Source organism: Diabrotica virgifera, chromosome 5 (assembly GCF_917563875.1).
Source record: "Diabrotica virgifera virgifera chromosome 5, PGI_DIABVI_V3a".
Classification (NCBI taxonomy): domain Eukaryota; kingdom Metazoa; phylum Arthropoda; class Insecta; order Coleoptera; family Chrysomelidae; genus Diabrotica; species Diabrotica virgifera.
Genome location: NC_065447.1, coordinates 19,897,775 through 19,912,291, shown reverse-complemented (window position 1 = coordinate 19,912,291; position 14,517 = coordinate 19,897,775). Strand labels below are relative to the sequence as shown.

Sequence of the window (14,517 nt, the reverse complement as noted above, 5' to 3'; positions counted from 1 at the left end):
AAACAAATTATAAAAATCAATTTTTTTGCCTGGGTAGACATTATTTTACGTTCTTTGAATCATTGGGAACAAAAAAGGTCTTTTGTAATTTTTCTCTAAAGTTGATCGTTTTCGAGTAATAAACAATTTAAAACTGAAAAAAATCGAATAATGACGATTTTGAAGGTTTAAAAAGTCAAAAAATTTAATCTTTCAAATTACGAACTACTTAAATTCAAGCTCAACTCTTCTTCTAATAGTTGCCATAAGATTTTTTGGCTCATTTTATTCTAAAACATATCTTTTTAATTGTTAATGAAGTGCATATGAGAAGAAGTGCATTAACAACTAAAAAACAATGTTTTAAAATGAAACAAGCTCAAATTACTTATCGGTAGCTGATAAAATAAGGCTTGAGCTTGAATTTGGGTACTTCGAAGTTTCAAAAATAATATTTTTTATTTTTGCTTTTGAACCTTGAAAATCGTCATTATTTAATTTTTGAAATTATACTTCTTTAGATACGAGGGTGAATTTTTACATTCCCTGGCGCATGCGCACACCGACGCTATCTTATTAGTCGCTCAAACGTTATACGGGATCTGATTGGGTGTTAAAATCATCTGTCAATAATTGTTGGATATTATGGATAAATAAATGTTGTGTATACTAGTTTTTATTGTTGTGATGGCAGAGAAAAAAGCAAGTTTATAATTGTAGTGACTTTTTAAATAGTTTCTAAAAGTGACAGGTTCGTAATAATTGTAAATGTTTCAGTATCCTAATAAAAAATTACATAGGTATCTTACCTACCTATTTGGAAAATTTAAAATGAACATACCAAAATAGTATGTAATGCTTTGATTTACATAATTTGATTACCATCAAAATTTCTATCAATATTCACCTAAAACATTGTTTTATTACTCTATGTTTTGTTGTATATTTCAATATTCTACAAAAATCAAAATAATTTGGTTAAATTCAGAACTGTCAAAAGTTTAAACCGTTTAGTTCGTCGATCTTCCCACATAATACATGTGCCTCCGTGGGTAAAAGTGTAAGATGAATGAATTCCAATACTAACTGCGCAAACATAAGCGGATTCGAACCCCAATAGAAACTTTTATTTTTTTGTACATTTTATGATTGTTAGTACATATATTTATTATATTTTTTTTTTTCAGAAAATACGTATTTAGTTAAAAAAAATTCCGACAATTATTGTTCAGAAATCATTTGCGGCATTTTTCAATGTGTTTGTGTGTTTTATTCTTTTATTTTTTTAAATTTTGGTACTGTTTTGAAAAGTAGTAAGTATTAAAATTAGTTCAACATTTAAATAAAATATAAATAAACTGTTTAAAGTATATTAATTTCGTTGAAATCATATAATAGAAGTATAACTTCTTACGTGCGTACAAAGTACACACACATTCTTTTTTTTTTCAGTTTTAAATTGTTTATAACTCGGAAACAATTAATTTTAGAGAAAAATTACAAAAGATCTTTTTTGTTCCCAATGATCCAAACAACCTAAAATAATGTTTACCCGGGCCGAAAAAATTGATTTTTATAATTATTTGTTTAATTTTTGTTAAATAAATTTAGCAATAACTCCTAAATTATGGCATTTAGGTATAGGGAATATCAAGTAAAAGATAATCAGCATTTCTTAAGAATTTCAAAACGCAAAAAATATACAGGGTGTTCCGTTTGAAATAAGAAAGTTCATTAGATTTCCAGAAAAACGGAAAATCTGACAACAATGTAATTAGCACTATAATATCGGCTGCATTAGAAAGTCCTTACCCACCAAAATCTATAAAAATCGTGAAAGTCCTTTCCGAGATAATTGAGGGTTTCCATACATAAAACTCACTCTGTATTAGTTTCATACTCTTGTTCTTGCAAGAGATAGCAATACGAATTCATCTAAAAAGAGTTTATTATTTACAATATGTACAAGATAGATTAAAAACCTTAACATAACTAAAATAACTTTAATGTCCGACTGATATATTATTTGACAAATAATGACATGATTTCGAAGGCAGTTAAGTACGATTTAATACCCTAACGTACTTAATACCCTTTTGAAAATAACGCCCTAGGGCATTAAATTTAAATAACTAGTTAAATACTGTCAAGTTGACAAATAACAACCATAAGTAAAACTATGGTTACCACAATTACGTTACGACTATTGCTGGTAAATGTACTTATTTGAAAACCAATTAATTCAAAATTCATTCAAACTTTTTGCATATAAAGAATATTTAGTCGGACAGTAAATGTTGAAGGCACCACGGGTATTATAGATAATGCCCTTGATACCTTAATAACTAAAAAATATATAATATAAAAACAAAAATGTATACCATTTTTATTCAGTTGCAATGCGAAGGCAAAACAATCTTATTTTTCACTTAGAACAGGGAGCGCAGTCCATCACTCTGAATCGACGATTTTCGTCTCTTATTGGAGTCATCATCGGAGAGGCGTAGGCCTGCTGCTCTCTGCTCGAAGTGACCAAACCATGAAAGTTTATCCCCACATTGCAACTGACGTGTATGGAGTAGGGGACTAGCGTCATCTGGCAACTGAAAGGTAAAATTTTCAATCCTAATAGCAACATTAATAATATTGAAAAATATTAAAAATATTACTAAAAGATTTTTAAATTGAAAACTTGGTATACATTTTTATTTTATATTAGTATTACTCCTATAGAGTAACTAGGTCCATTTTCCGTTGGAACTTTACCAAGCTTCAGACGGGGGTTGTGAATTGCAACTTTTTAGAATTCCCTCTTGTCTTCACTGCAGCATCCATCTGGCTTGCAAATTTTAGAAGCCATGGAGGTGTTACCAGGGAAATGGACCAATAAGTTTTCAATTTAAAAATCTTTTAGTAATATTTTTAATATTTTTCATTATTAATGTTGCTATTAGGATTGAAAACTTTACCTTTTCAAAAAAATATATATTGTTATGATCTGCTTCTTATTAATTTTATATTAATTATTATTTATTTGATTAATTATTTAATTGTCGCAAATCATACATAAAAATTGAATAAAAAATCTCAGGGTGCCTTTTTATACTATTAAAAAAAAATCCAAATTATCTCACGTTATACTTATCTTCTCTCGTGGGTTCAGTATCTCTTAGTTGATCCTAATCGGGATAAAATAGGGAAAAGAAATAAAGCAAAATATTAAAATAAAAATACAGAATTGTCTTTTATTTATCAAAATCAATACTCTAAAATCTATCGAATCTAAAAACCTGTGGACACAGATTTCCAAATGACATTTTTACCACTTAAATTTATTATAGTTAAAAAAAACAATTTATCGGTTTGTTCCCGATGACTTTGGTAAAACAAACTAAACAAAACAAATTTATGTATTCGCAAGATTAGCTATACTTCCTATTTACTTTTAGAAATATTGGAATTTTAATTCATATGCTTTTTACTCAAAAATTTAGTTTCCGAACATAAAAATCTCTTTTACATAAATTGACTGACCTTTTGCTTCACTCACTCTGGTGTCTTCTCGTGACCCAAAACAGCTCTCCCTCGTTGACTATGTTAAAGGCTACTCATCAAAGCCCTCTCCGTTCTCCAGCTTCAAAACTATCAGCATACCAGCACCAATTCTCCAACAAGCCGGGCCTCTTTTGACACGTACTCGATTCAAACAAAACTCCAAAAATTCTCTGCTCTCCTTCTCACAATAATACAGAATCAAAGAGGTATTTCGTCTCAATTTGATCTGTCTCTCGTTCCACTTTTCAACACTGTTCTCCACTATCAAACAGCCACTGGTACTTGCTAACTATCTATCCACGAAAACGTCGAACTGTTCTTCAGCGATGCCAAAAACATAATGACTTCTTTTTCAAACTCTCTCAATCATCCAATCCACTTTTCCTCTTCCACATTGCCAAGAATCAGAAACATCGACTTTTCCATTCGACTAACAGTCATTTTCAAAATTATTCCGACCATCCTTAATTACTTTCGGGGAAACTCTACAACATTTACTCGGGTTGAAACAAATATTAAAATTCCAAACTTTCTTTTAAAACCACTTTTCTCGAAAATGATAATTACATCCAGTTGTGGATTCTATAGTTTCCGTAGTAAACAAACTTTCATTTTAAACCTAAATATATCGTCCTTTTCACTTTAATTATTCACAAAAGTCTTTAATGGTTCATCGGAAAACTCATTAAAAGAGAAATCCACTTACATCCAAACTAAATTCTAATAAATATTTACAGCTCAATATACATGATGTATCAAATTTATGTGCCCGCGTTATTTAAAAAAAAATTAATTTAATTTTTATTTTGCCTTCGATTGATAAAATTGAAAACACAATAATATACACCGGTATTTTAGGCATCAACGCCCTTTCTCGGTAGGGATCTATGGTAGGGATCTCGGTAGGGATCTATGGGATCAACGCTCGGTAGGGATCTATGGGGGAGTATCACCGAGCCGCAAGCCCTTATCCCTTGCCGTACTGCTCCCTCATAGACCGATCAGACGCCCGCATATTCCAGTCTAAGCGCCAGATTCATATTTAGAATTATATACTGACGCGTTAGCCTTTTTTGTTTTTCCGATGACCTAGCTGGGCTTGAACTCGCATACTTCACGGCGAAGTGAAGTGGCGGTCAGCCGCTAGTCCCACTGAGCTGTCCGATCGACAACTCTAACTAAAAAATACAAACCTAAAAAGAGAATCGAGAATAATGCTATTTCTTACCTATGAGTTTTTGACAACTATCAAATAATTTACAAAATGTCAATCAAACTACAATTATTATAGAGTCATGCCACCTAAAACTATAAATAACTTAAAATAACGAAATGCTGTTTTATTAAAAATAAACATAGTTTTATTTTGACATATATTATTATCTTTTACTAATATAAGCACTATTTTTAATGTTTTAGCTCAACAAACTAAGAATAATTCAAGTTTAAAAGTTGTGACTGATTCTTCAGGAGGCACATCTCCATATATTTACTCACCTTGCAGCGAATTGAGCCCAGACATCGTTAATGAAAGCAGGAATTTACCACAGCTAGCTCCTCTAGAGATGCCTAACTTCGACTTTCTAAGCCTCATTAAGAGTAGCAATGTTAATAACAATTAAATATGATAAAAATATTTATTTTATATATTTATTTGTGTCAGTTTTCTGAACTCAATTTTTTATTTAGCTAGTAGAAGTGGGGCAGTGTCTATCTCGGCCCAAGAAACAGGTAGATCTTTTAAAAAAGGTCCCAAGTCGGCGCAAAGATTAAAACTGCCCGATATAAAATATACCAGCTCGGCTCATGGGATATTAATTGTTACTATCAAATAATTTTACATCTCAATGGAAAAAATACATTATTATAGAATAACTTTATTAAATAGATATATAAGTATACATAGCCTAATATCAAATAATTTTACATCTCAACGAAAAAAATACATATTTATAGAATAACTTCTACAATCGGCAATATATTTTTATTTAAATGGATAAAGAGCTGAACCTTTACCATAATACATAGAAGCTAAATTAGGGATAATTTCAAGATAAAAACGTAATTGCTTTTGATTACATGAGCAGTGGCGTACTAGATACCCAAACAGTCAATATGTCTCAAATATCTAACCAAGCTTTATCATATGTATCAGTAGCAAAATAGATTCCACGGCCAACATTTCCAACCAAGAGAAACTGTTTCTTAAATTCGCAAATAACCCAAAATTTTTGTATAATATTGAAGGAAGGGGTATTGAGGGTAGGATGTTTTTCTATGTTAATAAGAAATTTTCCCTAATCTATAATTCCAAGATAAAATTATGATTATACCTACTAATGGGGTACTAATACCTACCTGTTAATCTTCGAGCCGACCTGGGGGGTTTTTTAAATGTACCTGGGGTATCATAAAGGACTAAAGGATTATAGTGAGTCGAGATGGGAATACCCCGTAGCGTGGTTTCCTCAACTTTGTAGTTGTTTGTTTAATGTTTTCTTAGAATTATGTTAGATCAGTTGTATCTGATTATGCAATTATGTGTAATAGCTGGTAGCTGGCTACTCTTAAGGTACAAACAGAACAAGTGGGTTGCGGTGGATGCCACTAGTTAAGTCGCGGTCGATATCGACAGCACATAGCAAGGAGGTTACCTGCATTGCTCGGTCAAGAAGTAGTTTGACGAAATTTGAATGACAAAAATATTATTCTGTTTAATTTTCAGTTTCTCTTTTTTTAGTTTCAACAGCTGTTGGCCATTAACAGTTTTCAGGTTGATGTTTCCAGCTTTTGTGGTGACGGTGTTTACATTTTGGGGGTTGTGTTACATTTGTGATGTTTCCTGAAGCTCCATTTGCAAAAGAACATGAAGCATGAACAATAGTTTCTTTCTGTGTATTCCCAATATCTTCATATTTCTTTCTTCTTCTCCTTCTGGATCCTTAGATTTTAGATGAAGGTTCAAATTTTTACAGTAGTTGTAGATAGATAATATCAAGTCCCGCGTAAAGTTTCATTGAAAAATGTACAAAAACAAGTAAAATAAAATTTAAACTTTTTTGGATTTTTTTTGTAAGAGTATTTTAAAAAATTTTAAAATAAATGTTTCTTTCACTCTAACTTTACAAAAATCTACGCGGGACTAAACAATATATGTAGTTTCAAAATAAAACAAAAATTAGGTCTCTAAGTTCTTTGGTTACAGAGCTATGTGACATAATGTTAACATTGTCGTTAAATGGGACTTTGGGTGCCCTTAATAAGTACCAGGCCAACCCTGTCCTGACCAGTACCACCTAGTTCATCCCTTCCTAATTCCATCCCTTTCAATAGACAATACTTGGACATCGCGACAGAGAAATCTTTCTCTTTTCTCTACGACCTTTCGAAGGGTCAACTCGGGTACCGCTCATCTCTTGACGGTACAGCCTTTCTTTTGAGCTGAAACGAACAATCAAAAGTCGTGCACGAACAGTTAATCCGCGAGTGACGGCATACACGATTTCGCAGCAGTCAAAACGCGAGGCACGTGAAACGGAAACAGTCAATGCGTGAGTGACTGGCTTCAGTGCTCGGGACAAGGTTTCACAGTTTGGTAAAAGTTTTTATCTACATATGAATATTGTCTGTGTCTGTATAAAATCTTATATATTCCCACTTGAACCTAGCAATCCTTATTAACTACAGTCCACATTATACCCTATGAGATTATATTTAATAATCTCACATATTATGTACTAGCTTTATCGTACAGATGCCACCACCAATTACAGGGAAGCATCCTTGTAGACAGTGCAGTAGAAATCCATGTAAAACAAACTGATTTGATTGTCAAAAGCATCAATGTAAACCTCCTAGATGGCATCGCGCTAAACCTCCACCGCGACTTACCTGCTCTATTCTTTTCCATTCAGTACAATGTGTTTATTTTACATGGATGTCGACATGACCGTGACCTCCACCACCACTGCGACCTACTTGTTCTGTTCATACACTTACACTATTGTATTATTATTCTTGAATATACACTGCGGTGCAAAAAAATCCATCCGCAAAAATTTGGTCATTTTTGATGTTTCGAATTTCCTAAACCTGTTGTCTGATTTAAGTGATTTTTTACCACGTTATAGCCTTATTCATTGACACTATCGCTGTAAAGCTAACTGGTCTGCTTTCACCAGTAACCTTGACAAATGCCTAGGATGGATTCCACCAAAGAGCCAGAACTACGGGAGACTAACAGGAGCAATAATCACCTCAGCCAAAGGGACAATCCCCAGAGGATACCGCAAAGAATATATCCCTGGTTGGACAGAACAGAGCGAAAAACTGTATGAAGAATATTGCGAAGATGGAAAGCAGGAGATTGCAGACGAACTACTCCACAGCATTGATGCTGTCAGGCGTGAAAAATGGACCCAGACAGTAGAAAACCTAGACTTTCAGAAGTCAAGTCGACAAGCTTGGTCCTTACTACGGAAACTCGGAAGTAGCAACCCACCCGCTCGCCAAACCAACCTAGTAACTCCAGACCAAATAGCTACGCACATAGTGTCAACCTCTAGGGCACCTCAAAATCGTTTACATACAATTAAAGTAAAAAAAGACCTCAAAACCATAAAATCTAGTCTTGCACACTCAACAGAATATTCCAACCCATTTACGCATGAAGAAATATCGCAAGCCCTAAATGAAATGAAAACAGGAAAAGCGCCGGGTTTCGACGCCATTCACGCTGAGTTCCTCAAACATAGCGGCAGATTCACTAGGCAATGGCTCGCAAAATTCTTTTCTGACATCCTTCAAACGGGAAACGTCCCCCACCAACTCAAAAATGCAAAAATCGTCGCCATTTTAAAACCAGGGAAAAGTAATAATTCACCGAAAAACTACCGCCCCATCGCACTCTTAAGTATGGTGTACAAATTGTTCGAAAGACTGTTGTATAATAGAATCAATTCGAGGTCACTGAACGCATTCTAACAAACGATTTAAATGCCCTAGGGAATTATTTGCGCAAATGGAGATTGCAACCCAATCCAACTAAGACAGAAGTGTCCTGCTTCCATTTGAACAACAAGATGGCCAACTATCAACCTCAAATCCATTTTGAGGACAGACTCCTTAACTATAATAAACACCCAAAATACTTAGGTGTTACACTTGACAGAACGCTAAACTTTAAAGAGCATCTTACTAAGACTGCTGCAAAACTCCGAACTCGTAACAACATCCTGCAAAAGCTCTGCGGCACTACATGGGGCTCCTCAGCACCCACACTTAGGTCGACAGCATTAGGACTGGTATACCCCGTAGCGGAATACTGTGCACCAGTATGGATAAACAGTCCACATACTCACCGTGTTGATGTCCAACTCAACCAAGCCATGCGAACTATATCGGGCACAATCAAGGCCACGCCCACTTACTGGTTACCAGCTTTGAGTCATATAGCTCCACCACCCATCCGCCGGGAACATGCCCTTGTCAGAGAATTTACAAAAATCAATACTGATCCTGAGCTGCGCTCCCATGTCGGAACTTCCGCCAGAGACATAAATAGGCTCCGTTCAAGACACCCGCCTCTAAAAACAGCAAAAAGGCTAGTAGATCAAAACTTTAATGTAACTGAACGGTGGAGAGAACAATGGGAGAATAACGCTGCACCAGCTAACTGGAACATGCCATGTATTACAAGCAAACCTGAGGGCTTCAACCAACCGAGACGAATTTGGACCACACTCAATAGAATAAGGACGAACTGTGGCAGATGTTCCGACTCACTTTTCAGATGGGGAAAAATACAATCACCAAATTGCGACTGCGGCGCCGAAAGGCAAACAGTAAAACACATGGTAGAGGAATGCCCGATTAGATCCTATAACGGCAACCCTTCGGATTTCCTGGTTGCTACAAAAGAGTCAATCGAATATATTTATAATCTAGATGTTTGTTTGTAGAATATTTTTGTATTTACTGTTGTTTGTAATTTATATATATGAATCTGTGATGTAGCCATACGCTAAATAAATAAAAATAAATAAAATCGCTGTAATAATATTGTTGCTAGACAGTCAAACAGTCATTGTATACCGGGTGTACGAATCAAACTGTGCCTTTTTCTCAAAGTTCGCATCACCCTGTGGACTATTCTAGCATTTATAAAATACGGAAATTAAAAAAAAACTATAGCCCAGGTTTTCTTAACATATTGTCTTTCGATTCATTCGCTTATATTGGATAATGAAAAAGTTAGGTACTTTAACAACTGGCCATGTTCGTCATCAGTACAGGGTGTTTCTAAATAAGTGCTACAAACTTTAAGGGGTAATTTTACATGAGAAAATAATGTCAATTTGCTTTATAATCATATGTCCGCAAACGCTTCGTTTCCGAGATACAATTGGATGTTCAATTTTTTTTTACAAACTGACGATTTATTTATATATATATATATATATATATATATATATATATATATATATATATATATATATATATATATATATATATATATATATATATATATATATAATCGGTTTAAAACGTCCTCCGACGTCTTCCGATGCCCAATCTCCATGCATCTCTATCTTCCCAAAGGTCTTCGTCTAAACCTCTCTCTCGGATCTCTCTGTCTATTCCTTCTCTCCAGCTCTTTCTGGGTCGGCCTCTTTTTCTTTTTCCATTTATTTCTTGCTTATTTATTGCATTTTCCATTTCACGATTTATTTATTGCTTTAAAACCAATTGAGATATGCAAATTAAATTTGGTAGGTTTTAAGACGTAGTTATTGCACATTTTTGACATACAATTAAGAATTTAATATTCACCATTGGCGCGCAAACGGGTATTATGACCGATAATATTATCCGTACGCACGCCAATGGTGAATATACAATTTTTAATTGTATCTTATAAAATGTGCAATAACTACGTCTTAAAACCCACCAAATTTCATTTGCATATCTTAACTGGTTTTAAAGCAATAAATAAATCGTCAGTTTGTAAAAAAAATTAAACATCTCGGAAACGAAGCGTTTGCGGACATATGATTATAAAGCAAATTGTCATTATTTTCTCATGTAAAATTACCCCTTAAAGTTTGCCGCACTTATTCAGAAAACGCCCTGTACTGATGACGAACATGGCCAGTTGTTAAAGTAGCTAACTTTTTTATTATCCAACATAAGCGAATGAATCGAAAGACAAAATGTTAAGAAAACCTGAGACTATAGTTGGGTTTTAATTTCAGTTTTTTATAAATGCCAGAATAGTCCACAGGGTGATGCGAACTTTGAGAAAAAAGCACAGTTTGATTCGTACACCCGGTACACAATGACAGTTTGACTGTCTAGCAACAATATTATTACAGCGATATTGTCAATGAATAATGCTATAACGTGGTAAAAAATCACTTAAATCGGACAACAGGTTTAGGAAATTCGAAACATCAAAAATGACCAAATTTTTAATGGATCTATTTTTTTGCACCGCAGTGTAATTGAACCTGTACTCGTATTTCAAAAAATGTGACACTTATTTAAATATCAATTTTTGATGCAATTTTATTTCTTTCACGCGTTTTACATGTTTTTATGAAAAGGGCCCATTGTCATATATAACAAGTCAACATAAAAGGCAAACAAAAATTTAAGGTTTGTTTGAAAATGGGATGAGTTCTGGACTTATGTCATTTTCTAATGGCACGTAACGGAAGTCTTAATTAATGAACTTATGTCCTTTTCGAAATGGCGGATTCAATTAAATGTCATATTTGTTCACAAATATGTTTTGTAAATGTTTTAAAGGGTTTTTTATTTATTTTTAAAACTTGTGAAATAATTTTAGGTTTGTTTGACTGATATTCAGTGTTTAAAACAATTTTAGATATATAATAATGTTATGTTTTGAATAAGTACAATAAGAAAACTGAGTAGGTTAGTAAACTGGTGGCTTAGTGGTATAATACGCGTATCACAAAATGTAGCAATCAAACATGTATTAACAATAGATTTGTTCTAGCAAACAGTCAAACTAGTCAGAAACCGTCAGCAAACAGTTGGTCAGTGAGAGAACATAATACAGTCACCAGTGCTATCCCCTCTACTCGCGCTGGTCCGCTATTCGCTGTTGGTTTCAAACCGTTTGAAACTGATGCTAGAACAAACCTAATAATATTTTTCATGTATTAGTTCATAACAGTGCAATAAATCACATAATGCTGGACTTATCTGTCATTTTCGCTGTATATCGTTTCCTGAATCTCAATGACATCATAGACCTAATAGGACAGACAAGACATACTGAGCAAAATAGCGTAACACGCGGGCAATCGATCGGTGGTCTATCTATCTCTTTTTACTAAGTGATTCCGCTCATGTAACAGACAAAGATGGCTAGACCACTCAAAGTGAATATTGACCAATGATGTCCTTGATATTGGCGTTACACCTCGATGGACAGAGCGGCCCATACCTTACCTAGTCTATCCTTATTATGTTAATGCATGGCATTCAGGAAATGAGTTTGCGTAACGGTTTTCTTCTTTCCTGAAAACATTAGAACAAGCTAGTCGGGTACATGGTATCACCACTAAGCTATTTATCAAAGTGTATAAGATGAAGAAACTAGACATTTTGTTCTTACTGCAATATGAGTTATGTAGAGCATTCATTTTGCAGTTAGGCATCCATACCTTCCTTCTTAATATTTCTGCTGCTGTTTTTGTTGATTGCTCTATTCCAGCGGTTCTCAATCTGTGGTACATGTACCACTGGTGGTACATATCATTATTTGAGGTGGTACACAAAACGCAAAAACAGCTAAAATCAGTACCACTATTATACTTAATTGGATCACCTAGCTAGATAGGCATTTCAGTTAGGTGGTACCAGACATAATAAAAAGTATTTGGCGGTACATGACTCAAAAAGATTGAGAACCGCTGCTCTATTCCTTTGCGCATTCTCAATAATTTTGATCCTTCGTATCTGTTAATAATATATGAAAACTTCTGTAGGCAAACTGGAGAAAAATATACTCTTTTAGACGAGAATATTTCCAAATTTGCGTCAACAAAAATTGGTTAGGTTGATGGCTGATTTCACCAATGACAAATAGTAGTTTATTCGATGAATAAAGTTATTCGACCAATAAACGGACACATCTACGTTTCACTAACGTCAAATAACATTTTAATTATTTATTTATCAAATAAATATTTACTGTTTGAATAAATTGATAAGTTAATTCCGCTTTTAATATCGATAACAAAGAAAATTCGTCACTTTAACTTTAAATTATCAAAATTGTATTGAAACACATTAAAAATATAATCGACTAATAAATTTTATTCAACAAACAACTATTCACTGATTTATTTGTTGTTTTTTTTTTATTCTGGCCTTGGTTTAAAACCTTTAGCCACGTAATTACATATAAAATTATTATTCGTTCATACAAAATTGTCCAGTATACACTTAAAAATAAAGAATAATAAAAAATAAAGCTTACAAATAACAATGTCTACTTACTATGTTAATAAATACAACTATGCTAATTATTATTATTTTTTTCACTACGATAGGAACTAAACCCGATTCAACCTCTCGGAGATTTAGAACCTCTTAGTGATTTTTTTAATAATTTTTTTTTCATTTTTTTTATATAATGTATATTTATTTTATTTTCTTTTTTAATATTTTTTTTTAATCTTTTTTTATATAATTTTTTTTCGGACATAGGTTACAAAATAATATAATTAATAACAATATATTCCTGTTATTTGTTGTTGTCGGCCCTAATTTTTATCATTTTATCTAATCAAATCAGTGAACTGTAAGTTGCATACATTTGGCGCAATTCGGTCAAATTCAATCAATTCAATGAAAGTCGGCCAATATTTTTTTATTATCCACAACACTTTGGAATTGGAAAAATAGAAAAATGCTAATGAAAATTAACTTTATTTTATCTATTATTAATGTAACAGTATAAGAAATAGTCTTATATACAAACAAAAATCTTAATTTTATCAGAAACAAATTGAAGACAATGAAGTCGACGTTGCGAAGTAACAAGACATTTACTCAGCACACAAACTACACATTACACTATGTATCTGATTGCAAAATCAACTGTATCATGCCAATGGCCATTTAGACGAGGCAACAAAGCATTAAACCTAGGAATTTTGTGCAGTAAGATGAATCGTCATGCAGCTTTTTGCATTCGATTCGTAAGAGTCAAGAAATTTTGTGAACTAAATTGATCTCTGGCAAAAAAAAAGAATGTGTGTGTACTTTGTACGCACGTAAGAAGTTATACTTCTATTACATGATTATATGATTATAAACGAAATTAATATACTTTTTATTTATATTTTATTTAAATATTAAATTAATTTATACTTAATACTTCTCAAACATTTTTATTAAAACAGTGCCAAAAATTAAAATAATAAAAAAATAAAACACACACAAACACATTAAAAATGCAACAAATGATTTCTGAACATTAATTGTCGGAAAAATTTTTAACTAAATACGTATTTTCTGAAAATAAAATTATATAATAAATATACTTACAATCATAAAATGTATAAAAAAAATAAAAAAATAAAAGTTTCTATTGGGATTCGAACCAACTTACCACGCGGCTGGTATTTGCGTTGTGTTGGGATTCACCCGCATTAAAACTGCGCTACAGACACAGCTTGTCATTATGTGCGAAGATCGTCTAACTAAACAGATTAACCTTTTGACATTTTTAACTTTGTAAATCAAATTATTTTGATTTTGAATTGAAATGATTTAGAATTGAAAAAATACAACAAAACATACGGTAAGAAGACAATATATTAGGTGAATATTAAGGTGTAAAATAAAAGTATTACATACTACTTATGTATTTTGGTAGGTTCAAGGTAGGTATCGGAGCCCGTATAACGACTAATAAATTTCGCAATCAATTGCGTCGTGCGA

General features: G+C 32.9%; 1 protein-coding gene across 1 annotated transcript in view; it reads left to right on the top strand.

Moving 5' to 3' along the window:
- The window catches only part of LOC114333796 (nuclear receptor-binding factor 2), a 29,185-nt gene extending 24,004 nt beyond the window's left edge, over window positions 1–5,181 (top strand). The window contains exon 4 of the mRNA XM_028283799.2: window positions 4,954–5,181. Within this exon, the coding sequence (XP_028139600.1) occupies window positions 4,954–5,156 (203 nt within the window). The 3' untranslated portion in view covers window positions 5,157–5,181. The remainder of the gene's footprint in view (window positions 1–4,953) is intronic.
- The last annotated feature ends 9,336 nt before the right edge of the window (window positions 5,182–14,517 follow it).